We start from the raw sequence: 24724 nt of genomic DNA, 5'->3' as shown, positions 1-24724 counted from the left end.
GACGGCATCCACATGGTTTGACTTTGCGGCTAAATGCATTGGCTTTAGTCCCTCACTCAGTTCAGCATCCGGGTCAGCTCCATAATTCACGAGCACTCGAATAACATTTCCATGATTGTATGATGCTGCCCAGCTTATGGGCAAAATAGAAGACTCTGTGCTAATGAAACACACTTGGACAAAGCATGCTCAGCAAATCGAGTTAGACCAGTCTGGGCAGCGACGTGAATGGGTGTAATGTGGTCCGAATTTAAGCCCGGCTAAACCAAAACAACCAAGCTTTGTAGCGGTGTTTCTCTGTAAAGAGGGAATCAAGCGTGTCATGGAAGAATTCCATATCTTCATCCAATGCCTCTGCCAGGTGGACATGCTTGTACCAGTTGTTTGCGGCGTATTCTAAGAAAGGGAATTGTAATCGTACTTCTTGTATTTTCTCTTTCTTTGGATCACGGACTCCGAGTGGGGATAAAGTCTTTTTGAAATTTGGTTCTGTAAGTTCTAGGCTGTCCAAACATCCTGCCCGCATATAATGCAGACATTCGATAGCAAGGTTCAGATTTGTGGGACCGGCCTCAAATATTGGATACCCCGAGTCTTCCGGCGCTCTGGATCTGGTGTATCCCTTTAAAAATTCCGTAAGCGTATGATGAATGACTGAGACTGTCTCATCGGGTAACACTTCCAGGAGAGGTCCGCATGCAGTTCTGACCAAGGTTTTGGTTTCTTTAAAGGTCTGATTGTGTTCGGAGTGTGTGTTCAGCATCTCAGCAAGCTCGAGAAGTCGTAGTGGGCGTGTGGCGTGGGTGACAAACTGAAGGATAAGGATTTGGAGCTCGGAGGGCACATTCGATCGCCGCGCATGCTCTAGCAGAAGCTCATTATACATAACGTTGAGATCCATTGGCAGTGCCTTGAGAGTCTCTTGCACGCCCACTCCAGGCTCGAGAAAGGTATCCAAAGACATCTTCGCGTAAAGAAATATACCATTTGCGCGACCGGGAATCGCTTCTTGGATCGCACTCCAATGTTCTTCCGCGACACCCGAGCCACGCAGCCTATGCTGAACATATGATTCGATATCAAGATCCACTAAACTTTCTTCGAGTCGAAGTTGTAGGATTGAAAACGGCCTCAGCAATGTCTCCACGCGGGCTATTGGGCGCGAGGTCATTAAAACCTTGACATTATTTGGACGCCATTTCCCAAACTCAACCAAGCTGTTCAGGAAGCCTTCATTTCCGAGATCCATCTCATCCAAAGCATCTATTACACAATACACCTTAGGTAAATCGGCCAATGCCATTATGAGATCACTCCACAAATCGTCCGGGGACAGATCATCAAGCGATCGCCTTTTTGTAACGTACCTGTGAAGTTGGGCTTGTAGTGAAGAGCTGCAGTCCAGAACTTGGCATAGCCAGTCTCGCAGCGCGGCAATGGGCTTGTGGTTAGCTTCGATGATCTGTCGGAAGAAGAAGTAAATCACTGGACGATTCTCCTCCTGCAATTGCTTGATTATAGAAGCAGCCATCACTGATTTGCCTGAGCCTGGTATGCCTTTGATTAATAGCAATCCACTTTTACCAGAGTGCCACTGCTGATACACTTGGGTTGATGTGAGCCAATTGCCGGTCCCAAGTAAATGCGAGGCGCTATGCCTGCAGTATTCGCCTCTTTCGAAGTCATATGGAGTTGGCTGAAGCCATTTAATGATTTTGGCAACCTCAATCGCCGATAGTGGGAGTGTATTGTCATGATTAAAATCTTGAATGTCCCGTGCCTCAAGCAGAACAATATCGCTGTCAGAGTCTGATACAGAAATGGTTGTGTGAGCTTCCATATCTTGGAATTTCGAAGGAGAGAGAAGGATGGTCATTAAATGAGAGACACTAGGAGGGTCCGGGTGACGGATGTAAGCGCTAAGACGTGGCCCGTCCCCGCACTCATACAGTCTCATGGGGCCATAGCCCTATTTCTGTGAGTCGCTGATAATGACTGGTGAAATATGCAGGGTATGTTTTGGTTCTGCTTTCCAATTGGAATCAATATCATTCTGGGTCAAAACTATCGCTTAAGCGATCGTAGATGGTGAGTCATGTATACTAACATGTTTCTGCCATTTCTTTGACACGTCATGAGTCAAGACCAGATTATCTGTCAAGCTATCCATACACACTCCCTTTCTCATTCTTGACTGTACGAGTTTGCTGAAAATGTGGTGTATTTATGTGATGCTAAATGCTTCTGAATAGACCTTGTGATGGACCCGAGGCGAGGTGCGGGTCAAGGCAACATTTTGCCGTAAATTGGTGTTGTAGACACCTAAATATCACTCAGAGTGTCATAAGTGGTGATTTAGTAATTCATCGTCAATATTCCATATGTAGCTAAGAAATAACCTTTGGGTTGGTACCAAGTGAGAACCTTTGAACTGTTCGCCACCAAAACCTTAAATACCTCATTTCGACCGATAATGTAGGCCTTCATGCGTAACTTGAAACGCGTAAGCACGTGGTGCTTCCAAAGTCCCTCACCCATTTGTGTAGAAGCCAACTGGTCAGTCGGGCTGTGGGGCACTCTCGCGGAATACTTCCGGGCTTTCGGTGGCTCCGGTGTCGTCCACTTATAAATCACATCATCTATGCAAGTTGTCCGCCCCTCACTTTACTCTATATTTAAAGTTCTTACTTCCTCCTAGCCCCTCCATTTATTGATCATCTAAATTCAGAAGCTTCGCAAAAAATTACGCAAAATGGTTCTGAAATTACACGGATTCCCTCTCTCCACCTGCAGTAATCGGGTGCGCATCGTACTCGAGGAGAAGGGGGTAGAAGTTGAGTTCATCCCAGTTGATCTGGCGAAGGGAGAGCAGAAATCTGAAGCATACATCAACGAACTGCATCCGTTTGGAAAAGTTCCCGTTTTCCAGGACACAGATGCCGATTTGCAGATCTTTGGTAAGTTGCACCACTACCTAATTACGGATTAATCTAGTTCGGATGTTGTTAACCATATCCCTGAATTCAGAAAGCAGAGCCATTGCTCAATACATTGCTATCAAATTCGCTGCCCAGGGAACCGACTTGTCACCCTCTGTTGCGGACTTGAAGGCGTATGCCAAATATCAACAGGTATGAAGAGCTAGTATTGCCCATATGGTTGCCGACTGTAGTATTCTGATTCAGGACCGAAAATGGAATAGGCTCTTTCTGTTGAGCAGTCTTACTTCGACCCAATCGTTTCGCAAATTGCCTTTGAGAAGGTCTTCAAGGTGCGAAAAGGCCTTGGCGCCACCGATGAGGCTCGCGTACAAGCTCTCCTGGCACAACTTGATATCACGCTGGAGGGTTACGAACGTATCCTTTCAAAGCAGCCTTATCTCGCTGGAGAAAAAGTGACGCTCGCTGATCTCTACCACCTGCCCTATGGAGTCATGGTCGAAGGCTTGGGTGCCGCAGAATTGTTTGCCAAATACCCAGCGACCAAGAAGTGGTGGGAAGGCTTGAAGGCGAGAGAATCCTGGAAGAAGATCACTTCTCATTGAGCAAAGGTAGCGAGGCGTTCAATGTTCAATTGTTCGTTTCCATGATGAATCTCCGTTTTAGGTTTGGTGAAATGCTTTCTCATGGATATATAAAAGATCATGCGCACCGGAGGTTCTCCAGTGCCCAGTGCGCGGTTGACATGAGCTAAAACAGTATTTTGGTCATAGACTTCCAATGTTTGCTTAATCTTAATGTTGAGATCTTTTACAAGGCTTTAGCACACCGGTGATAAAATCCCTGGAAACAATTTGAATGATTGCCAAGTATAATCAACATTATCTTCATAGTAGATTCACTTTGAAAACTCCATACATGCCGGGGACCATAGCGTGTCAGTGGGATGGTGCATCCAAATTCATTGCCCGGAGTCTTTTAGCCCCCGATGATCCAAAGGCCACCATCAAGTTGCAGCCGTTTGTAGTACGTAGAGTCAAAAACACGAGAAGCAAATTGAAGGTAAACTGAGTCTTGCTGCATTCGGAGCTCGCGTGGCTACCCAACTGTTTGCCAAAGTCGCGAAAAAGACACATTTGACACGACTTACTGTCCAAGTTTTTTGTTTCTGAAAATTAAATGAGAGCAAATAAATCATCGAGTTTGGCATTGTTTCATTTAACCTGCTAAATCGCTCTTTCTGTGACATTTAGCGATCTGACAAAATCTGTTATTCGCGGGGTGGAATTTTTGAGAAGCCAGGTAGGTGTAAGGACTCAGGAGGGTACTCCGCCCACCCCCTTTAACCCCTGGAGCTCAAGGCCCCGATAGCCTCGGGTTAAATGATACCGAAAATTTTGATGTAAACCGGGGTAATGAAGCTCATTCTATCGAAAAATTTCATTTTCGCGGAGAATATATTCCAATTCGTGCGAAATCTATCTTCCCCGCATCATTTGCCTTGGACCGCGGGGGCAATGACAGTAGATCTTAACCGTAATTTGATCGCTTATTCTTATAGCCAGTACAGTGAATATTAATATGAGTCGTATTAAATGTCATGATTTCTCTCATCAACCACATGAATAATTAGTTGAGTCTGTTGTTCTATCTAACGTTTTATACACGAAAGGCTACCCATCATGCGTTCACCCGCTTCAACTCTTGTTGCTATAGGAGCGTGTTTGCTGGATTTAACTAACGCCACTGGCAATGGCCAGAGAAAGACTTGTGTCGTTCAAGGTGGAGGAACTAATGCGACAGATGATGCCCCACAAATATTGCATGCCTTCAAAACGTGTGGACAGCATGGCACCGTCATTTTTGAACCTAAGGACTACTACGTCAACTCGGTTATGAACGTTTCCTGGCTTAAAGATGTTGATATTGATATTCATGGGAGACTCGTGGTATGTGCTTGCGTGACGGTATTATTTTCTGTGACCCTATACTGGCATCCCGCGGACCTCGGCTTGCATTGCTGAAACTTGATCCCTCGCAGTGGAGCACAGACATTGTGTACTGGTTGAACAACTCGATGGACGTTGGATATCAGAACCAGTCTACAGCTTTCATCATTGGAGGTGATGACGTTCGTATCAACGCCTTTGACGTGGGAACCTTTGACGGCAACGGCGATTACTGGTACCAATGGATCAGAGAGCAGCCAAATACCTCCAATTATCCAGGCCGTCCACATGCTGTGACATTCAGCCATCTGACAAACTCTGTTATTCGAGGGCTGAGATTTTTGAGAAGCCAGATGTGGTATGTTCAACCTCAGGTTCATGTATATGTGATGTCTAGTTCTCGGAACTAAAATTATCGTGAAGGACCATGTCAATAATCTACTCTCAAGATGTGCTACTCGACAGCATTTTTGTCAATAACACAGGGAACATTGCTCAAAGCTGTCAGTGTGCTGAAAATGTTTTCTATTGAGAAGATAGTACTGATTAAAGTTCTGCTTAGCGAACACCGATGGTGCCGACACTATTCGATCATCTCATATCACTTTCAATAATTGGACTGTCTACAACGGCGACGACAGTATCGCGCTCAAAGCAAATAGTACTGATATAAAAATCACAAATAGCAAGTTCTTTAATGGACTAGGCATTGCCATTGGCAGCATCGGGCAGTATAAGGATCAATTCGAAACGGTCGAGAGAGTAACGGTCGATAACATCAACTACGACAACACACTACATGCTGTAAGTGGCTCGTACAGACAAATTAGATAGGGAAATGATTGACATAATACATCTAGTTCTACGTGAAAACATGGACAGCCGATCAAAATGGATACCCACCTAACGGAGGAGGTGGAGGACTGGGATGTATGTTGTATTATTTCCTTAATTGAGAGGCTGCTAACATTTTTGTAGATCTATCCGATGTGAAGGTCCGGAATCTGAATGCAACTGGACTTCGAGGGGCCGCCTTTTCGATATCACAATGCACGCGTTTCTCCGGTGCACCAGGTGTGGGTAACTGCACGAACTCTGAATTCCAGATTAAGAATGTGGAGATCGACCGGCTTTTTGGCACCAGTGAATCGACACAAGTGACCAGTCTACAGTGCAGTGCAGTTGCACCGTGCACTAACATTACTGTTCTTGAAGCAAACCTGCAACTCGACAATGGAACCCAAGCCGAGCAGTATCTTTGTGGAAATGTTGTCAATCCAATCGGCTTTGAATGCACCGGGGCTGCCTGTGTAGGCTCGAGCGCAACCGGGGGTTGTTAGTGGTCGATCACTACTATTGTTGCATTCCCTCTTACAGTAATTTCCGTGAAGGTACGAAGAATGCTTCAATTTACATCATATATCTAGGCCGCAGATTTGATTGGGAATTGATTCAAACAACTTAATCAAGTTTTCTTGGGCTATATGTATAAGCTGCCAATTGTTGCTCACATCATTGTTGAAACAGCAACCAGGATACAGAAATGATGCAATTGCGGGTTCAGGCAGAAAGTCTCGGCCTTATTTTGTTCAGATAGTTATGGATGTGATTGTAAACAGTATGACGTCAATCGCAGATTCTAACTCTATTTAACAATAGTCACTAACTTTAGAATGTGCTGGGTTGTATGACTAAGAAAGCCTCGTAAGTTATCCTAGTGAGATTATTGACTTTCATCTTCAAGCCATATCAAACTGCGGATGCTATAAGGGCCTTCTTCATCTAAGAAAACTCCAGTACGAGACTCGCTCTGCCTAGCCACATTATGGCCCAGAAGAACATCATTGGGATTGTTCCTAGCCAGAAACTACAGCGACATATTTCAAGCAACGGCAGTCAATTTCAGATTTGTTTGAAAGAGGACGAGCCGCGAGCTTAGGAAGGTCATGCGCTTGGGCAGAGGTATGCGGCCCCGATATCTTGCATGGGTGATAATGAATAATGCTTGGTCCGTTGGAGGAAAACTGGCACAGATCTTTGAGATGTGTTCTTTCCCTCAGGCCACGAGGCGCAAACCAATCTGAAAATCAATCTTGGTTGCTGATGACTCGAAATATCTGGTATGAGCTGGCAGACTCCAATTCCCTCGGCCCTATGGGACCTTTTGCTGATGCAAAAGTGGCCATCGCCCGGCAAGGATTGGCGTAATCTAAAAGTATAGTCTGACTTCGATTGTTCCGGGCGCGCGCATGCCTTCACCTTGGGTGCTATTATCCGAAGGAAGAGGCTCAGAAATCTCCGCCGACATGGCCTGATCATTGGAAATTTGCTGGACAACATCGTCATCAATTCGTACCTTCAGCCCATTTTCCTTGACTTGGTACAATTCCACTTCAAGATCGGCGCTGAAATTTCGCTTTTGCGAAATGATCATCTTCAAGCATTGCGCAGTACGTTCCTGTAAGAATAAAGCGGTATGGAAATCATCGGATTTGTCCCCATTTTGAAAGCGAATATACAAACACGTCGCTGGTTACATGGTGAGAAATAGCTTAATTATTTAGGGCGGGGGAACTCACGTTTATCTCCGGATCCCGACTCGCCGCCTTCGGCTTCATTCTTTTTAGGAACTAAGCGTTCTGTAGAGGCGCTTGTACTCATATATGCGTTCTGAAAGGAGATATTGTCACCCGTGGGACTTGTATCCTTAATTGAAGAGCTGCTACGCGCGGCAGCCTTCCCGGTGGATTTAGGTGTACGTTGATTCGTTGGACTCTGCGATAGATTGCTGGTTCTTGACTCGCTGTCTAATGTGGAAGGTGGTGTCAAATTATTGAGAACCGGCTGTGGCATGGAGCGAGGGATTTGCGTTTCCTCATCTGATAGTTGAATTGGGAACAGATCGGGATCATCCTGCACGTCGCCGGGCAGACAGAATTCGCTGATTGGTAAATTGGATGAAAATGCCCTATGCATGTCTGCCAACTCCGCATCTAGGTCGTTTTGTAGGTTTGCCGCTCGTTCAGCTCCATCTTGATTATTTTCGACGATTCGGCTGCCGCGTTTTCGCTTGCCAAGATTTTCACCTGCTCCACTAAGAGCTTTGATATACTCTTCCTTGCGTTTCTCAATGGCTCGTTTAAGTTGAGAAACGTCCGTGAACATTTTGCGTTCCGCACCGTGGTCGCGAAATACTTTAACTTTGCAGTAGCTGAGCTCAGGAATGTCTGGAGTGATAGTTTCTGTCTTGGCCAAAAGTCTGAGAGGAGACCCCTTGACTCCCTTGGAATAGCTGAAATCTGTCGAAAGAAAGTTGAATCGAATTCCGAGCGTGCAAGCTGGTATTCCTGATGCATCCGTAAACCATTTAATAGAAAACCCATCTAGCGACGTTTTTTCCACATGGAAATTGTTTGTTTGACCTTGATTCTGACCTAGATTGGCTAGTTCCACTGCATTCATCACTCGACTTTTGCGCGACATATCTTGTGCCGAACTTGCCTTCCAGAGGCTCCAGCAGGAGTTGGGGTTTGATGTATGTTCTGTCGTGTCGAAGGTTATGCGAATTGAGGTTCGGTAATGTGTTAATCCGTTTTGCGTTGAAGGGGGCTTAGAATCGATAATAGTCAAAGGATATGTTTGACCCTTGTTTAAGTAAGTTATGGGGATGTCGTTTGAACCTTGGATCATCGCGGTCGGTGTGGTGAGTGAGACTTTGTACCGAAAACTGGAAACTGGTGAGTGGGGGCTTTTCAGCTTGAAATGTTAAAACATAAGAGCGTACTTGGTGTTGTGGCTGAATGTCAGTTTCTCAACATCTGGAATATTTTCCCCATCCACAAGTCCAGACATGATCTGTCCATTGAGAGCCAGGTTTCCAACAGGTATCTCCCCATTGGTTCCGTTGTATAATCCCTGCTCCGCATCAGGCTGAGCGAAAGTGTTGGGTTGTTTTGCGGATGTTGCATCCTCACAAAAGTAATTATGTACTTCTGGCGCGAGACTTTGTAGATCGAATGGATCAGAAGCCTTTGCGACCTTATTTCTATGCAAAGGAGTGACTGCATCTGTATAGTGATTCAGGAGCGTTTCAGGCGTCAACAGGTTGGACTGCAAGGTGGGGGTATGTAAATCGCCAGCGAACCCATGAAGTCCTGTATTGAAGGTTCCGAAACTTTTGTTCCAGCGTCTGTCCGCAGTGGAATTTGGAAGAGACTGGTCGTCGAGGAAAGGAGTGAAGCGAAGTTCTGGCGTTAGCTGGGTGGCATTATTGCGCTGCAAGTCTTTGGGGTTAACAGATCTGGACCACCACGCCAGTATATTAGCATATAACCTTAACCAAAGCTCTACATCCACAACTTATATGAAGTGGTCAAAGCCGAGGGCATGGACGGAACAAAGAATGTACACACCGATCGAGCACTGATTCGGAGGTAGTTTTCATGATACCAGAGAAATTCGCCTGGAATCTATTGATTAACCCCTTATCCGGTTTCCGGTCATTGTTTCTGGGCACAGGCAGCACAGTTAGAATACTTGGTCACTCATTACCAGTGTATTTATGTACCTATTCTTGAACATGATGCGATTTCACAAACGCTGGAGACCATGTATAGTGCACTGAAGATGGTTGTGGGTATGGTGCGAAAAATTCAAGCGTAGGGACTTTTAGTCGAGAGTGTCAATGAGGGGCACGCACGGTTCCGACGGTTACGCCGGTATTGGCGGTATGAAGCAATGGCATAGGTCGGGCGGGTATGCCGCAATTGGGCCAGATACAGCAGATGGATATGGTTTTCGAAATTGCGACAGGGGCGGATCCCAACTAGTGGAGCCCAAAACACTCCAAGTGGTATTGATCAGCCTACATGCTCGCCTTCCATAGGCCCGCGTTGTGAAGCCAGTGCTCCATTGCATCTTTCACCACGACCATTGGTTCTCATGAGTTGAATCAAATTTCTCATCTCTGCCAGATATCAGATCGCGATGTTGAGAGTGGTTCCAAGGTCGAACCAGTGCGAACGACTGCGACCGAAGAATAAGAATTGGTGGCGCTGGGCCTGTTCATCAACGGCGCATAGGATCCAAGGTGGGGTCATACTGCACATGGAACGAACTAATTTTGTTTGACTCGGGGGGCTTACCGGAAATTGTGGCCGACCAATCACAAGCAGCAGCAATTAATCCAAATCTGATACACATATGCTGGAAGTGGGGACTAAAATGATTCTGAGAATAGCATTGGCCAATCGAGGGGTCTAAACGGCGGGAACAGGAGAAGGTCCTTCAAATGAATACATTTGCATCGTAATGGGATTGTATTTCATTAAACTAGACACATGAGTGTGGTATAAGCCCATACCATGATGGTAACAGATATTGACCCAAGAAACAAATATCATGACGTCATAGATCGCCTTCGATCTAGTGCTTCACCTGCTCTATAGAATTGTTAATAACTACCCAATACGCCTAGAATGGTAGAACAGTTCAAGTCGGGGTTCACTTACCCTTGCGAACATCGGCCTTGGTGTCATGAGAGGCCTCATCCTTCTTGTCGAAAAGTGCGTCCTTTGCCGCGCTGGCACGGGTGGAGACATTTGCATCGCTGTCCTTTGCGACATTCTTGTTGGTCTCCTTGGAGGCTTCGGCACCGGTGCCCTGGACAGTCTCGGAGACGTACTTGGCGGCGTTCTGTATACTTTTGTTAGTCATTGTCGATGTCGAACGTCACACAGTGTGGTTGTCTACCTTGGCAGTCTCCATGGTGAAAATTTTGATTTGGAAGAGTTGAGTGGAAAGTTGTGATAAAATTTGAAGTGTGTAAATGGATAATTTTCAAATTCAAAAGTAACCATTGAAGTTGCTGAAACCAAGGGCTTTATATACTAATGGATGCATAGTAATTGACTGTGTTGTGATATCACAGGCCGTCATCCATTGTTCCAAGTTTAGCGTCTAACCCCAAACCGGCGCACTGGTCAAGCAACCGGTTCTTGTGGGGTAAAACTACCTTGGAATATGATAAAGTTGTTCCTGTGTTGATCAATAACGCTACATTGCCATGTTGGATTTACAGTGTCTGGACCATGTGGCCCGTGCTCTTCTCGAATCATCGGGAGTCGATGACGTCAGGGATGCTTTACAATACTTGAGGAGAACTAACTAGACTCTGCGTCACCAACTCCACTCCGCAAAGTCCAAGGATATACCTACTGGCCATAATGCGACCAAATAATATGTAAGCCAAACAATCAGGGAAGAATGAGTCAGTACGCGAATGCGAGTGATGCAAATTGCCACCATAGACACCTGCCAGGCTTGGAAGCATGGAAAAAAGAGGCCGTCATATTGAGCACGTGAGAGGCGAATGGTAAAAATCGGGCTCTTGAATGCACAGAAGACTGAGCCGTGTAATATTTTGGCTGTAATTGCCCCGGTATTGCAATTGTTCTATACATACTGACCTGTACATGACTAATGTCAAGGGAAAGGTGCTTGAGCTACCCGACGATGATCTGCGCGATTTAAATCATATGTAAATTCATGAATCGCAATCTCCTTCAAGGTAAAAATACCTAGGATTAATTTTGTTTTGGATAGTACATGGGCATGGAGTCTTCCCACATGCTGTCAGTTAGTAGAGTCTTATTCGACCCATCAGCATTCATCACCATGATCTGCCCATATGGCTGGAACGTATCATCATAGAGAACACATTCGTCACGAAATCCGTACATGCCACTACTCCAAAGAATGCGACCATCATAAGACCATACCGCATGCGCATCATTAGCCAAACTATCAGTGACACGAGTCAAATCACTTCCATCAGGTTTAATAGTCATAATATCGAAGCGGTCGGAATACCAACGGCTGCCATACTCCGCAGTCCAATTGACTTGACGAGTGAAAACAATACGCTCTCCGTCCGGTGACCAACCTGGCGTATTATCCCAACCCATAGTCAAATTCGTAGTTTGCTTTGTCGCGAGGTCCAAAATCCGAAGACCCAATGGGGAATTGTTAACCACGTCCCATAACCGGTAAACAAGCTTAGTGCCATTAGGTGAGAATGATGGAAAGCCGGCATTGAGATTAGCTGGTGTTTTGGTGATATCTTTAAATCCATCACCGGTCGCATTAGCCAAGTAGATCGTGCCCGGATCCTCGTTACGACCAGAAAACCAAACACCAAGGCCCACTGCGATTTGGGATCCATCTTGGTTCCATGTTGGTTGGAATGCACCGCCAGTACCTGTTGTTACCCATTCCTCGTCGGTCTCATTGCGGCTTGACCAAACATCGTACACGTCGAATGAATCAATTTTATCGGATAGTTTGCCATTAGACGTAACGACTGATGAATTCCCCAGTTGCTTCTCAGTCACTGCTATCCGCCCAGTTGCGCTGTTCATCAATGGGAAAGTGTCAATGAAGCGATACTCCCAGTCATCATCGAAGTTGAACAGCTTTTTGCCAGCCGCACGGATATCCCATGTCAACACCTCAAAAACAAGCTTGGTACCATCTGGTGACCAAGTAGGATCACGTAAATAGGTGAAGTTGAATGCCTTGTGGATTGAATCAGGTGCGGTATAATGAACACCTTGATTGTCTCCACCCTTAATCAAATAACCGATATTGCTGCTGTTCCCGATAAAGTGTTGACCAACCTTCATGCCAATACCCGAAGTATGTTGCACAAGATCACGACCAGTTTTAAAATCAACGCTGTAGATCTGGCCAGTAACAGAAGCCACTGAGTTTGAGATGCCGTGCGAATTATACGTGTCTTCAGTAAGAACTTCATTGAAAAGGATACGGCTCCCATCCGGTGACCATTGGGGCGTGCCTAGCGAGTATCCAGCTTTACTCACAACGCGGCGGAAATCAGTGCCATCTCGCCGAATTACATAAATTGAGAGTGTTTGAGTATGTTCCCAGCCAGTTCCGTTGCTATGACCAGTCCAATCAGTGTTGCGATCGGAGCTGAAGGCAACCCATTGTGAATCGGGCGACCAGGCTGGCCGAAAATGCCCCTGGGGACTTGTGCGGTCACCCCGTGTGGCTGCTGTGTCTGTCAAGTTGCGCATGCTACCGGTCTTCAAATCCTTGACCCAAATGTTTGCGGTGAAGTTTCCAAATGTAGACACATAGGCCAAGTAATTGCCATCCGGTGATAACGTTCCCGCATCTTCGAATGAATCAGTGTGGACTAAAGGCTCAATATTCGTACCATCGGGCTTGATGCGGTAGATGTCAGCCTGCCCATCGGCGCGTCGTTCGCTTGTGAACACAATCCATTCTCCACTGGCAGACCACGAGGGATGTAGATCAAAGCCAGCCGTGCTGTTGCTCTCAAGCGGTTTGACATTGCTGCCATCGGAGTTGGCGATATAGAGACGAGAGTTTCCAGGGGAGATGCGGTTCATATAGAAGATACCCTTCTTTTCCGACGCTTCGGGGGTTCTTGGATACTCGTGGACGTTGCGGCGCAGGGATTCCGATATTTGGTGTTGGTACGGGCATGCGGCTGCGGCCTCTCCAACACAGAGGGCAAGTGCCGCCAATGCCCCAAGTGGTCGAAAATGCATGGAGATGGTTGAACTTAGGACCTCAGTCAAAGGAGCTTTTTACTGTGAGTTTTCACAAAACAAAATAGAAACAAAATAGTGGTGAGACAAATTCAGCAGGGCTCTGGTTCCCGTGTCTGGGCATTTATCAATAAGAGCGATACCCCACCGGGGCATAGAGCCCTGAGCGCTCCCTTCGTACATGTTCTCACTAGTGTAAAGTGCCAAGGAGATTTAATTTCGTTAAATACTTAGGTCGTATTCGGGCTTAATAAGGGCTGCAAGAGATGCTAAGATGACCAACTTCGAAAACTTGACAATGACGAAAAATTGTTCTATCAACACCGTATTTCTTCGGATTTTATCCAGGTATATACTCGCTTTTGATATAACCAGGGGCTCAAAACCCGGAGATTTATGCAGAATTGCTTTATCCATTGTGATTGAGATCATATGTCATTGAATGTAACCTATGATCGGAGTGCAGTAGAGCCGGCATTGATTGCCGTTTTGGGATAAGACTGTCATCAGCCAAAGCCAACCTAGACCCAGCATGCGTAATCAATATTCACAAAAAATGAACTTTGTATTCCGCACAGGGCTGATCATACACACCTTACGTTTCACGCGGGCGCAGATCAATAAAGGGTTGGTCCCACTGGTGATCCCCTCGGAGTTAACTACTGTAATAGTATTCCCGCCAAGAGAATCTTCAATTCTACCAAGGGATCAATCAGTGAACATCGTCATACTCCAGTTATCTGGTTTTAGTAGAGAAGCAGGATTGCACTAATAATTTATATTGCGCGTACGTTCATATTTTGACTCCACCTTTTCGGGCGTAGATATCGTGGGGTACTAGGGAGGAAACGGGGGAGACCTGTTTATTCTACGAATATAAATAGTACTAGTTAAGGCCTTCAAGTTCGGAAACTCATCAGTGACGATCCTCAAATTGAAAAGCACCTTTTCCTGCAAAGTTCACCTTAGCATCCACAGCACGTCAAAATGGTTGGCTTCAACCAAGCCACAAGCGCGGTCATATCCGTTCTATGTACCTTAAGCGCCTCTGCTTATGCTGGAGCAACTGGCACTGCCCCTGCCCTCCCGGCAGCCACAGTGTTCGACAACGCAAATGGCGTCGTCGGGGGTGTCCACCGTCCTGCAAAGCACAGTCCTCGATCAAGAGTTGCAGTATATGTGATGCATGCAGAAAGTGACTACATGTCCTTCTCTGCTTGTACTCAACTTGCGGAAAGAGGCTTCACCGTGTTCTGCGCCAACAATGCAGCCGATAAGACGGGGCCAATGTCCGATATCTATTTCGAAGACGAGATCCTACAGGTTGACGTGGGCATGCAGTATCTGCGCAACTTAACTGGTATTGATAAAGTTGTACTGTTTGGACACAGTGGTGGTGGTGCCATGATGGCTGCGTACCAAAATATTGCTGAGAATGGCGCTTCTGCTTGCTCAGGCGAGGAAAAGATTCACAAGTGTGGAAGTGCACTGGACGGAATGCACCCTGCTGATGGAATTATCTTGATTGATGCGAACTATGGCCTTGGTTCCATGCCTTTGCTCAGTCTCAACCCAGCCTTAACTGGCCCGCATGGTTCAACTATCAACGAGAGTCTCAATCTTTTCAACCCGGCAAATGGATTTGTCAACGGATCTATTTCCAACTACACCTCCGATTTCAAGCAACTATATCAAGCCGGTGTTGTGAAGAGAAACAACGACGTTATAGAATATGCCAAGGGTCGCTTGGCTGCTATCGAGAATGGAACTGCCGGTATGACCGATGATGAGCAGTTCTATGTGAACGATATGGCATATGGAGTCACTAGCAACAAGTTCTTTGCTCAAGATACCAGATACTTGGCTCACACAACTCATGCCTGGCCACTGCTCCATAAAGGGGGTAACATCACAGTGCAGAGAGTCCCTTCGGTGCGTGTACCTACGAACTTCGCCAGCGTCGCCAATCAATACATCAACGGAGCTCTCAAAACAACAATTAGAAGATTTTTGTCGACATTCGCTATCCACGCTACAGAAGATTTCGATATACTGGCGGATGGCTTTAAGGGTATTGACTTTGATTCCAATCATTTCTCACCCTCCAGCTCAATCAAGGGTGTGAAAGTACCGTTATTGAACATGGGTATGACCGGACACTGGGAATATCTCAATGCAGAGAAAATTCACATGAATGCCCCAGGAAACGATACAGCTATTGCGTTTGTTGAGGGTGCGACTCATCTCATCTACACATGTGTGGCCTGTGAATCTTATCCCGGAGAATTCGGGAACACGATGACTACAACCTATGACTTTATGGCATCTTGGCTTGCGAAGGAGGGCCGTTTCATTCACTCTTAAAAGGATATTGCTTTACTAGAGTATCAATTCTAAGATAGCAAATTACACTTTATCGATATAGTATCAGTATAGATATCTCTCTCTTGATTGAATGGGTAGTAAATTACATTTGCGAATGGACTTTTGAAAGGACATTGAGAAAGACACATAGAAAAATCTTTGGACAGAATCTCTGGAAAAGCATGCAGAAAGACCATTGGAAAGACGTCTTGGGACGTATCTAGAAAGGTATTGCTGAACTTCAAACCGTGGCCGCATTTAATTCAGTCTGCTTTGCGCTTAAAGGCGAAACAGGAACAAAAGATGGCGAGGGTAGTCAAGAGAGGCAGGTGAATAGAAATGATGATCAACGACGGAACCCTATAACGGGGGGTTTCCTTGTCGCGTTGTTCAACCTTTTCTAGATGGCAAGGATGTATCGTGCACTGGGGTTTGTCGGGAGCCCAGTGGCAGTTTGCGCACTGAGTAAATGTCCCATCTGGGTTGACGAATACAGCACAGGATGAAAACATTACATTGCCAGCTTGACAAAATTCACAGGCCTCTCACCCGGGCAGTCTCCTTTCGCCGTTTTGGATTTGAATAGCCTTTATATTCTCCTTCCGTTTGTCGATCAGATCCAAGAACTGCTCGCCGTTAGGATGTTTCGCTTTTGTTGATTTAGGGTAGGCTCTCGGATGATCGGATGTAGCGCCAAGGAGATAATAAGTTCTGCCCGTTTTGACCATCGTAGGTTATGGGTTCACCATGTATTCTCTTGGGCCCTCTGGGTCCAGAATCCAGGTTCTAGGTCTTCATTCTTCCCAAAAAGGGGTCTTGTAGATTGGGTTCTGTTTGATGCAAAAGAATTTAGTTAGTCGCTCATTTTGGGTATGATGTGTGGATGTGGGCGGCTGAAGTATAAATCTGAGATGTTGATGCAAGGTTGGGATGTAAGATGTTGAATATAAAATACAAGATATGCGATGCAAAGGATGAGTTGGGACGCAAGAAGGTTGTTGAAGGAGTTAGAACAAAAAATTGAGAGAAGGTCATGATGCGGAGCTCTGCCTGTGAGGCTAATTATACCCGTCTTGTTTCTCTCACATCTTCAAGTTAGTCCTATCCCTCTGTCTATCCTTCTGCCTACCACACGCAGGCTTCATCCAACTGTATCAAAACACTCGTCAAAATGACCCCTGTCAATCGGTACCGTTAATATATTCTATTGTTCTCGAGGCATCAATACTAACTACAACCTAGACCCGACCAGGACCGCAAAACCAAGCAATATAGATCGTCTGCCTACCCCACCGTTGTCTGATGCGGGACTGACGCGACTCCCCCGGAAGAATGGGCTGCTTAAATCCACACACGCAATTATATTGCCGATCACCGCGGCAATGCTCCCCGAACACCCGCTCTGGAAAAGCTGGTGGAGATGCCGTTGATTCGGGAGGTGCTTATGATGACAGGACTCAACTGGACGGTCGAGAGCGTGATGTGGGGGACTAAAGAGAACTCGGCGAGGGTAGAATCCGCAGTTCTTTTTGTCGTTGGAGAGGAAATGGACCTAAAAGAATGTGCATGCTCCCGCTGCAAGAGGACTCTGGGCCCTTTTGGCCTATGCGTCCGTATCGAGGGCATTCCTTCCCTGACAGTCTGTGCTGGCTGTCACTGGAACAAGAATGACAAGGATTGTGACTCCTACCATGCCCCGCCAACAAACGCTCTGCAAAAGCCCGAGCCTTTCCCCGTTTTAGTTCTTTCCGCAAAATTCAACGAAGTCGCTTCTGCAGTTTCCAGGTTGACAGAGTCTCTTGACGCATCATCTACAGATATGGAAGAGACTTATGAAGCTGCAACAGAACTTCTGGTTTCAAGCCCTGGACCAACCGAATCGACGGTGAAGATGGTCTCCAGTATGGAACAATCCCGGAAGAATGACCGAGAGGTGACAAAGAACCTGCAATCTCTGGTTCAATCTTGCAGCGAGCTTACTTCATTGCTGCAAGAGGCTCTCGAGGTTGAAAATGAGGCCGAGCGAGTAGGAAACGCTAAAAGGCGTCGTATCAAGTGATTCTAACCCCGGCTGGAATTGATATACGAGAGTCCAGAGTCTTGAGTTGAAGTTAGGGAATATTAATTTGAAGAAGATGGATGAGATATCCTTTGAATTATGTGAATGCGTACAAATCTCTGCGTTTTATCCCTGTAATCTATACATTGTAATCTATATGAGTCTTTTAATTCTCAGTCTGGTTGTCCTGGCTAGGGAGTCCAAGCTGGATAGTCCACTGGGGATTCCTGGAGGGAGATTTAGGGGAAGAGATTTGCCCAGTATGATTTTCTGGAAACGATTTACTAAAGAAAAAAGTGAGGAATGGATCGGAAGAAATTCACTGAAAGGAATTTATCGGAGGAGATTGACTGGAGATTGAATTGAGGAACTTGTTTAACGAACCGGTATGTCTTTCGAGAAGTACAGGTTTATCAAAGGAACTCGTCATGGGGCCGTTCAAGATAGTTAAGAATAAATCCTCACATTCCTCACATACATTGCACCATTGTAAATTCAACACCGAAAGATTCCGTAGAAAGAGACTCCAGAGTCATTGCAAGTGCCCATGCAGATCCTATTCTATTTAGGCCTAGTTCTCACCCACCGTTAACTGCCACCATTTATGGCTCCATCGGTTGAGGCCTACATACAAAAATGTAGCATCACTATCCTCTAACACAATAAGCCAATACAAAGCATTTCTTCGACGAACTTGGAAGACTTATCTCAGGTATAACTACCGAATTGGAAGTCGGAATTGTAACAAATGCCACGAATCATAGGCTCAACGGTCCTAACTTTACTCAGAATATCAACGGATTTAAGCGAGCGACGCAAAGGATTTACAGTGGAACCGTTTGCATGAATTGATGTACGAAGGTGGACCTGGATGTGCCGTTTGGCTATTCGGCCCCAGGGGCGGCCCATCAGTCCGTTGAGGAGCAAACTGTCCACGGGTCCACTCCAGCTGCAACGTTGGTATTGTCATTTCTTCACAATTTCAATGTGAGATAGATAATTTATTCCATGCGCACATCATTGCCATACTGATAGGAAGACCTTGTGAAACATGCCGAATAAAATTCTATAGAGGAAGCTATTGGAACGATCACAGAGAGATGATGATATTATTATCTAGTCTACGGAGAGAGAGATGATAGAGGATGTGTGGGTTACCTACGCGGTGAGCCCCACCATCCGTCCACAAAAACCAATACTTATAAAGTGCGTCCCAATTCAATCAACCTCAAGTTCTCAAATAATTTCCTTTGCAGATTGTTGATGTGTATCTTTTGATACAGTCAGCAAGAATCACAGCGATTAAAGATAACAGAATTGAAACTTGTGGCTTGCAGAATCTCAATCTCTTCAAACCTTTTTGTCGATCATCTGTTAGATGGGAATTTATTCGAAGCTTCGTATCCACCATGGCTTGCATCATGTTGCACAATATCCGCTTCTGCGCAAAAGGATATGTGGCTGTAATTCATACCTGAATATACAGCGATCTATCATAAATCAGTATGTGAGAATTGACTTACACGAAAGGGTTTATATTACATGTTACGAGAATACCCTACACTAGCCACAGACATAGTTAGCCTCAGGTATGGATACTGCGAGGTTTTTTTTGGGGGCCAATTCCTCAAAACCTGATTTCTATGTTATTTCTGTAGAGAATAGCCAGGAATCGCTTTTCTCATGAGGGATTTTGTGCTGATGGTTATAAAAGTTGCAGATTGCCCAGATGTAGAGCAATAGGCGTATTACTTGCATCTACTAACCTCTCCACCATGCAGCCGAGGCTGCTCAAATGACCTCATCTTACATCGCATATAACGGTAATATTGCATGGCTGGAACAAAATAAGAATAAATATTCACTCTGTGAGACATCTCTTCAATATAATGTATATGCATGGTATCCCAGATATCCATTGCTCGGCACAGATACTGCAACAGGTGATGCGCTCGACCTGCCGGTGTAAGCTGAGTAAGTCAAGCATTCTGTATATGAGATAAACAAGCACTAGTGAAGTAACTTATACCTCTTTTGTATTTTTCTATCTGCAAACTGCTGCACGTGGGTGGGTTCGTCGCAGTAGTTCCCATCTTGGATATCTAGACAAGCCGATTGACATTTAGTGGAGCCGACGGACCCAAAATAGTGGGTCAATAAGCTTGGCATCCTACCATGAGTGTACCTTGTCAAGTCGAAATTTTGAGTTTGCAACGGCCTATTCTGTAGATCTGCTTAAGAAGGCTTTAAGAAGACATAGTGGATGGAGTCTGGTGGAGCTACAGGATTTCATGTGATGAATTGGCCACGAATCCATTGCCGACTTTGTATCCACCATTTTGCAAAGGAGATGTGAAGAAATGGCAAGGTAAGATGGAGTATAAATGATGATCTTTTTGCCAATTCTTGGAAACGTCTTCTCATTCGTTTCCTACCTCTCCTATCGACTTTCCAGTATCTCTTTGTCGTTTATTTGAAATGGACCCTACCCTCGCGGAGAGTAAACTTGGCTATCATGGCCTGCCAACTAAGTCTACTGGCAACGATGGGACGGCTATTATCAAGGGAATGGCTCAAACAGATCAAGTCAAATCTCTAATTCGAAAATTCCTTGAAGAAACCAATTTCGATCGCAGTAGCCCCTTCATCAAGGACCATCAAATGGCAGTTGCTGTGTGGGAACATTTCAAAAGCCTAGACTTGGGACCTAAGATGGAAAAGTCAGTCCAGAAAACGCTCAAGCTTTCTGTGACTTTTACCCATCAGGCATACACGGCCCTCCCTTTCGAAATCAGAGTTCTATGTGCCATCCAATTTCTATACATGTTCCTCGTCGACGATGTAGCTGAAGATTTCATGAGTGATCTCCAGGCATTCGGCCAAAAGTAAGGCTCAGACTTCCCACGAATGAAGTATTGATATACTAATATGCCTAGTTCTGTCCTTAACAAATCTCACAATAATACTCTACTAAACGGATTCGATACTCATCTTCGCAATCTTGCCTTTTATTACGGACCCTACTGCCACTCCGCAATCACCAAGTCCTTAATTGATTATGTCAACGGTCGCATTATTGAGCACAAGATGGAACAATCCAGCTTCAAATTCTCTGCAGAGTCCCGACTTATGCCCATGTTTCTCCGGACAAAGGTTGGGGGTGCAGAAATCCTCATTCATCTTCTCTATCCAAAAGCCATCTTCCCGGAGGACGAATACGTCATACAATATTTTCCTGCAATCCAGGAGTTAGTTCTCTTCATCGATTTCACAAATGATATCTTGTCTTACTACAAGGAGTTCTGTCTTGATGACGAAAAGGGGAATTTTGTTGCCAACTTTGCCGATACACATGAGGTACAGCACTTGGACGTCTTGAAGTATCTGACCAGCTATACACCTAGGGTAAGAACAGCTGCCGAACCCCAGTGCCACAAGCATGCTAACATGTGGGTTCTAGTTACTGAAATCGGTGTACCAACTGTTTGGTAATAACTCATTCTTGCTCCAGTCAGTTGAGAACTTCACCCGAGGATGGATTATGCTTTGTACGGCGCATCGCAGATATCATTTGGTGGAGCTGTTTGCGGAGGAACAATACCTGCCACCTTATGATGAAGATGCCTAATTCTTCACAGGCCTGCCGACTTTTTATTCAATTTTCAAATGCTTGCTAATGCGGAGCGCCGCTTTGCTAAGTCTGTCAATGTAGACTGGGATGTTTGTGCCATTCCAACTTCAAAGCTCCTTAGCTAGTAAATTCGGTCTATGTTGCAGGGGTTACCGTCTGTAACAGTTTAGAAGAATAAATACTCATTTATTTTTCAATGGGTATCTACAATTTTGAGCAGGATCAATACTTCATATACTAAGAATTGACTCTTCCAGTTGAGTTTGACCTTTTGGCAGCTGTGTCCCGTCGCGCCGCTCCTATCTTTCACGTCACGTATTCACTTTGTTTCCTCCTCAACAACCCTTCTTCGTCACATATACACGATTATCGCCCGATTTATCGAGCTTTCCAATAATTATCGATAAGTTCCAAGATTCTGACCTGTAACTCTGACTTAAAAGTACTATCTTAACCATTGCCAGTGAAGATCAAGCCCTAGACGGCCTTCAACTCGGACGCCTTTACTCCTACCAGCAGTACCAACGAAGATCGAGCCAACTGGCTCTGAATTCTGTGCTCGCCACATCAACGAGCGTCATTTTGGATCTTGCCATCGAGGTGATAAAATCAGGAACATACCATTCAAAGGGCTAGCTACTATGGAGCTGCAGCGTGTTTCTCAAGTTCGCAATGACCCTGCCGTGACGCGAGATAGTTTCAATGCGCTCTGGGCAAAAATACCTCAAAATCAGACCTGCCCTCATTTCATGCATCGGATACCTTATGGCGGAGAATTAGGATGCCCAGGATGTCGACGTTGGTTAGCGCCATTCTCGGCTAATTGGGAGTCCAGATCTGAAAGTTTGTGCCAATTTCCGTTGGGACAAGGGGCATGTCAGTGCAATTCAACCCGTAATTTCAAGCTCCTAGGTCAAAGAAACATCCCAATTTTGACGAAATTCTTCTCAACAAAATTGATTCTATTCATGACGTGGCGGGAAATGTTGTTGATGAGCTCGACGCGAATTCCGACGTAATTACATGGGGCTTCATAGCATGCTCGACCATCGGCCATGTAGTGTAATGCCAGATGATCAAGCTTGTTCATGCAACCACTAGGTGTATAAAGGCCGCTATGTCACTTGGTTCCCGACGATAGTTGATAACATTCCATACATTGTTCTATAAAAAGAGAGAGATATTCTGTCCACTCCAGAATGCTAGAAACGTACAGATCTAGAATTAGGTAGAGTGTATCTTCTGTGCTGTTAAAATAGCCATGATTGAAGAGATGACTTTCCAGCCTGGAGCCTGGAGCTTTCACGTGCTTTGATGGCGGTTTCGGCTCACTATAAGAACCAACGCGTCTGCTCAACCTCTCCCTTCACATTCCAACTCATCATTTTCACTCACCTTTTCTAATCTCTACGCCTTCACCCCTCCTACATCTACGAATAATCAATTACTGCTATTCTCATATCTCGCCAGGCAAGTAATCTTTTCTTCTTTCTTCTTCTCGCCTTCTTCTTTACTAGCTACCGGCAACCGCTTTCTACTCCTTTCATTTCTCACCGTCAAACCAGCATGCCCACTCTTCGCAAGTTTGTACCTTTGACGAATCAGTTAGTTACCCCCCTTAAAGAGACACACTGATTTATTACTTAGCTCTGATGCAATTCTCAATTCAGCACCATCAAAGTTCCCGGGGGAACTAGGAGCTCTCTCCGATGGCACACTCATTAAGCCCCCAGGCCGCTGGGCAAGTGCGAATAAGGAATTCGATTTTAGTAACGTGCGTCGCAGACGGGGTTTGCGAAGCAAAACTCTCACTGCCAAGATTTCAGGGCTTGATTTAATCAGAGCGTCTACGTTAACACCCGCCAGGCACATATCGTCCTCAGTAACGACGCTCTCGAGATTATTGCTGCTATCGAAGAGTACCATGCCATTTTCGATGACCTTGTTGACGCGGTAGATGAGGCCAACAACAAGGAGTTTACTCGGCTCGTGCGTCAGGAAAACAAACAATAATATGCTCTTCACACTGTGGTCTTTAATTTGGAGCAGCATATCCGTGAGCATAAGGGCGCTACCCATCGACAAATCGAGCTGCTTAATTAGTTTCAAAAAGCTCAAGCGTCACCGGAGCCCCTACGGAATGGCTTCGACTACTAGCTACTCCCTCTTGTTATTTACATTTTCCGGCCTTCTTGAATCCGCATGATGGATAATGATGTGCAATGGGCGATAGATACGATCTGGATGGCATGAAAGGGATTTATTTTTAACAGCTTGAAAAGAGATATCTGTCGGTATCGGTAGTTCGAGATAACTCCAAAGTAGATATAACGCAATCTCACAAGGGCATACTTACCAAGAGCTTCCCTTGGCGTTATCCTTGTACATAACAGAGGCTCTGGAAATTACTTATCTTGACGCGTCTTGTTCGCCCACATATCAATTCCTCTCTTCTTTTTCTGTCACACTCTGTGATAGGGTGCCTACTTCTCTACCGGAATGGAGAATGGGTGCAAAAACAACTAATAACAACGTTGAAGAAAAGAGGAAGAGGGAGAGGGAAGCTCAACTTCGTACATGTAGCCTGTAGGCACCTCCCACTCTCGGACCAATCCGTTGCTCGGTCTGTACTTCCAAATGAGGAACAAGCGGTGTGTGTACCGTGTACTATAATCAGCTGTATTAAACTGCTTGGTCGTATCACCTGGGATACTTCAAAGCGCGACACCGGAATCGCGTGGGACATGAGTGTAAGGACACCGAGCGATAGGCAGAAGTTCCGGGCGTGATTTGGACAATAGAGTAGAGATGGACAGTTTAGATTGAGGAAAACGAAGGGAGAAGGAGAATGCAGTCTCACTCTTCTGCAGCGCTGAGCCTCCAAGTCACATGCTGAGCAGACCGAACAGGACTGGCCCAACGCCACGACATGCTAGGTACAGACATATGAGGGGGTCGAAGGAACAAGTATTGTAATCAATGGTAGCTTGGAATGTCTGCCGGACAGTTGAGGGCGTTGGAGGAATGTAGAAAGGTCGTCGCGAAGGATTTGATTGAGGGTCGCCACGATCATTAGATTGGTTTCTTTTTTGTAGACAGCAAAGTACGAGCCAATTAAGCCTGACATGGTTAATCCAATAATGTATTCCAATGTGATGCCCTATCACCAGTTAAACAAATAATAT

General features: G+C 45.5%; 10 protein-coding genes across 10 annotated transcripts; 6 read left to right on the top strand and 4 right to left on the bottom strand.

The window, feature by feature from the left end:
• Nucleotides 1-250: 250 nt before the first annotated feature.
• On the bottom strand, nucleotides 251-1840 carry N7478_003843 (uncharacterized protein; the record flags this gene model as incomplete). The annotated part of the gene is given in 2 exon segments (XM_056920057.1): nucleotides 251-1352; nucleotides 1368-1840. The coding sequence occupies 2 exon segments, from the start codon at nucleotides 1838-1840 to the stop codon at nucleotides 251-253; spliced, it is 1575 nt and encodes a 524-aa protein (XP_056783215.1).
• Nucleotides 1841-2752: 912 nt separating this feature from the next.
• N7478_003842 (glutathione S-transferase family protein) lies at nucleotides 2753-3544 on the top strand (the record flags this gene model as incomplete). The annotated part of the gene is made up of 3 exons (XM_056920056.1): nucleotides 2753-2957; nucleotides 3028-3131; nucleotides 3203-3544. The coding sequence occupies 3 exons, from the start codon at nucleotides 2753-2755 to the stop codon at nucleotides 3542-3544; spliced, it is 651 nt and encodes a 216-aa protein (XP_056783214.1).
• A 1077-nt stretch (nucleotides 3545-4621) lies between these two features.
• N7478_003841 (putative exo-polygalacturonase) lies at nucleotides 4622-6228 on the top strand (the record flags this gene model as incomplete). The annotated part of the gene is made up of 6 exons (XM_056920055.1): nucleotides 4622-4888; nucleotides 4981-5246; nucleotides 5312-5391; nucleotides 5451-5692; nucleotides 5749-5818; nucleotides 5867-6228. 6 exons carry the CDS (start codon nucleotides 4622-4624, stop codon nucleotides 6226-6228), a joined length of 1287 nt encoding a protein of 428 aa, XP_056783213.1.
• An 869-nt stretch (nucleotides 6229-7097) lies between these two features.
• On the bottom strand, nucleotides 7098-9469 carry N7478_003840 (uncharacterized protein; the record flags this gene model as incomplete). Its single annotated transcript, XM_056920054.1, has 5 exons — nucleotides 7098-7417; nucleotides 7468-8615; nucleotides 8673-9188; nucleotides 9301-9396; nucleotides 9456-9469. The coding sequence occupies 5 exons, from the start codon at nucleotides 9467-9469 to the stop codon at nucleotides 7098-7100; spliced, it is 2094 nt and encodes a 697-aa protein (XP_056783212.1).
• Nucleotides 9470-10312: 843 nt separating this feature from the next.
• Nucleotides 10313-10654, bottom strand: N7478_003839 (uncharacterized protein; the record flags this gene model as incomplete). Its single annotated transcript, XM_056920053.1, has 3 exons — nucleotides 10313-10329; nucleotides 10399-10582; nucleotides 10640-10654. The coding sequence occupies 3 exons, from the start codon at nucleotides 10652-10654 to the stop codon at nucleotides 10313-10315; spliced, it is 216 nt and encodes a 71-aa protein (XP_056783211.1).
• Nucleotides 10655-11472: 818 nt separating this feature from the next.
• On the bottom strand, nucleotides 11473-13485 carry N7478_003838 (uncharacterized protein; the record flags this gene model as incomplete). The annotated part of the gene is made up of 1 exon (XM_056920052.1): nucleotides 11473-13485. One exon carries the CDS (start codon nucleotides 13483-13485, stop codon nucleotides 11473-11475), a length of 2013 nt encoding a protein of 670 aa, XP_056783210.1.
• A 987-nt stretch (nucleotides 13486-14472) lies between these two features.
• N7478_003837 (uncharacterized protein) lies at nucleotides 14473-15849 on the top strand (the record flags this gene model as incomplete). The annotated part of the gene is made up of 1 exon (XM_056920051.1): nucleotides 14473-15849. One exon carries the CDS (start codon nucleotides 14473-14475, stop codon nucleotides 15847-15849), a length of 1377 nt encoding a protein of 458 aa, XP_056783209.1.
• Nucleotides 15850-17269: 1420 nt separating this feature from the next.
• Nucleotides 17270-17908, top strand: N7478_003836 (DUF3716 domain-containing protein; the record flags this gene model as incomplete). Its single annotated transcript, XM_056920050.1, has 1 exon — nucleotides 17270-17908. One exon carries the CDS (start codon nucleotides 17270-17272, stop codon nucleotides 17906-17908), a length of 639 nt encoding a protein of 212 aa, XP_056783208.1.
• A 2478-nt stretch (nucleotides 17909-20386) lies between these two features.
• Nucleotides 20387-21536, top strand: N7478_003835 (uncharacterized protein; the record flags this gene model as incomplete). Its single annotated transcript, XM_056920049.1, has 3 exons — nucleotides 20387-20793; nucleotides 20845-21313; nucleotides 21369-21536. 3 exons carry the CDS (start codon nucleotides 20387-20389, stop codon nucleotides 21534-21536), a joined length of 1044 nt encoding a protein of 347 aa, XP_056783207.1.
• A 1569-nt stretch (nucleotides 21537-23105) lies between these two features.
• On the top strand, nucleotides 23106-23642 carry N7478_003834 (uncharacterized protein; the record flags this gene model as incomplete). The annotated part of the gene is made up of 4 exons (XM_056920048.1): nucleotides 23106-23143; nucleotides 23187-23313; nucleotides 23382-23528; nucleotides 23589-23642. The coding sequence occupies 4 exons, from the start codon at nucleotides 23106-23108 to the stop codon at nucleotides 23640-23642; spliced, it is 366 nt and encodes a 121-aa protein (XP_056783206.1).
• Between the last annotated feature and the right edge of the window lie 1082 nt (nucleotides 23643-24724).

The sequence above is a fragment of the Penicillium angulare genome, assembly GCF_028827245.1.
Source record: "Penicillium angulare strain IBT 27051 chromosome Unknown utg000003l_segment0_segment0, whole genome shotgun sequence".
NCBI classification, from domain to species: Eukaryota; Fungi; Ascomycota; class Eurotiomycetes; order Eurotiales; family Aspergillaceae; genus Penicillium; species Penicillium angulare.
Note: the sequence above shows the minus strand (reverse complement) of the source record. Positions and strands in the feature narration are given on the sequence as shown.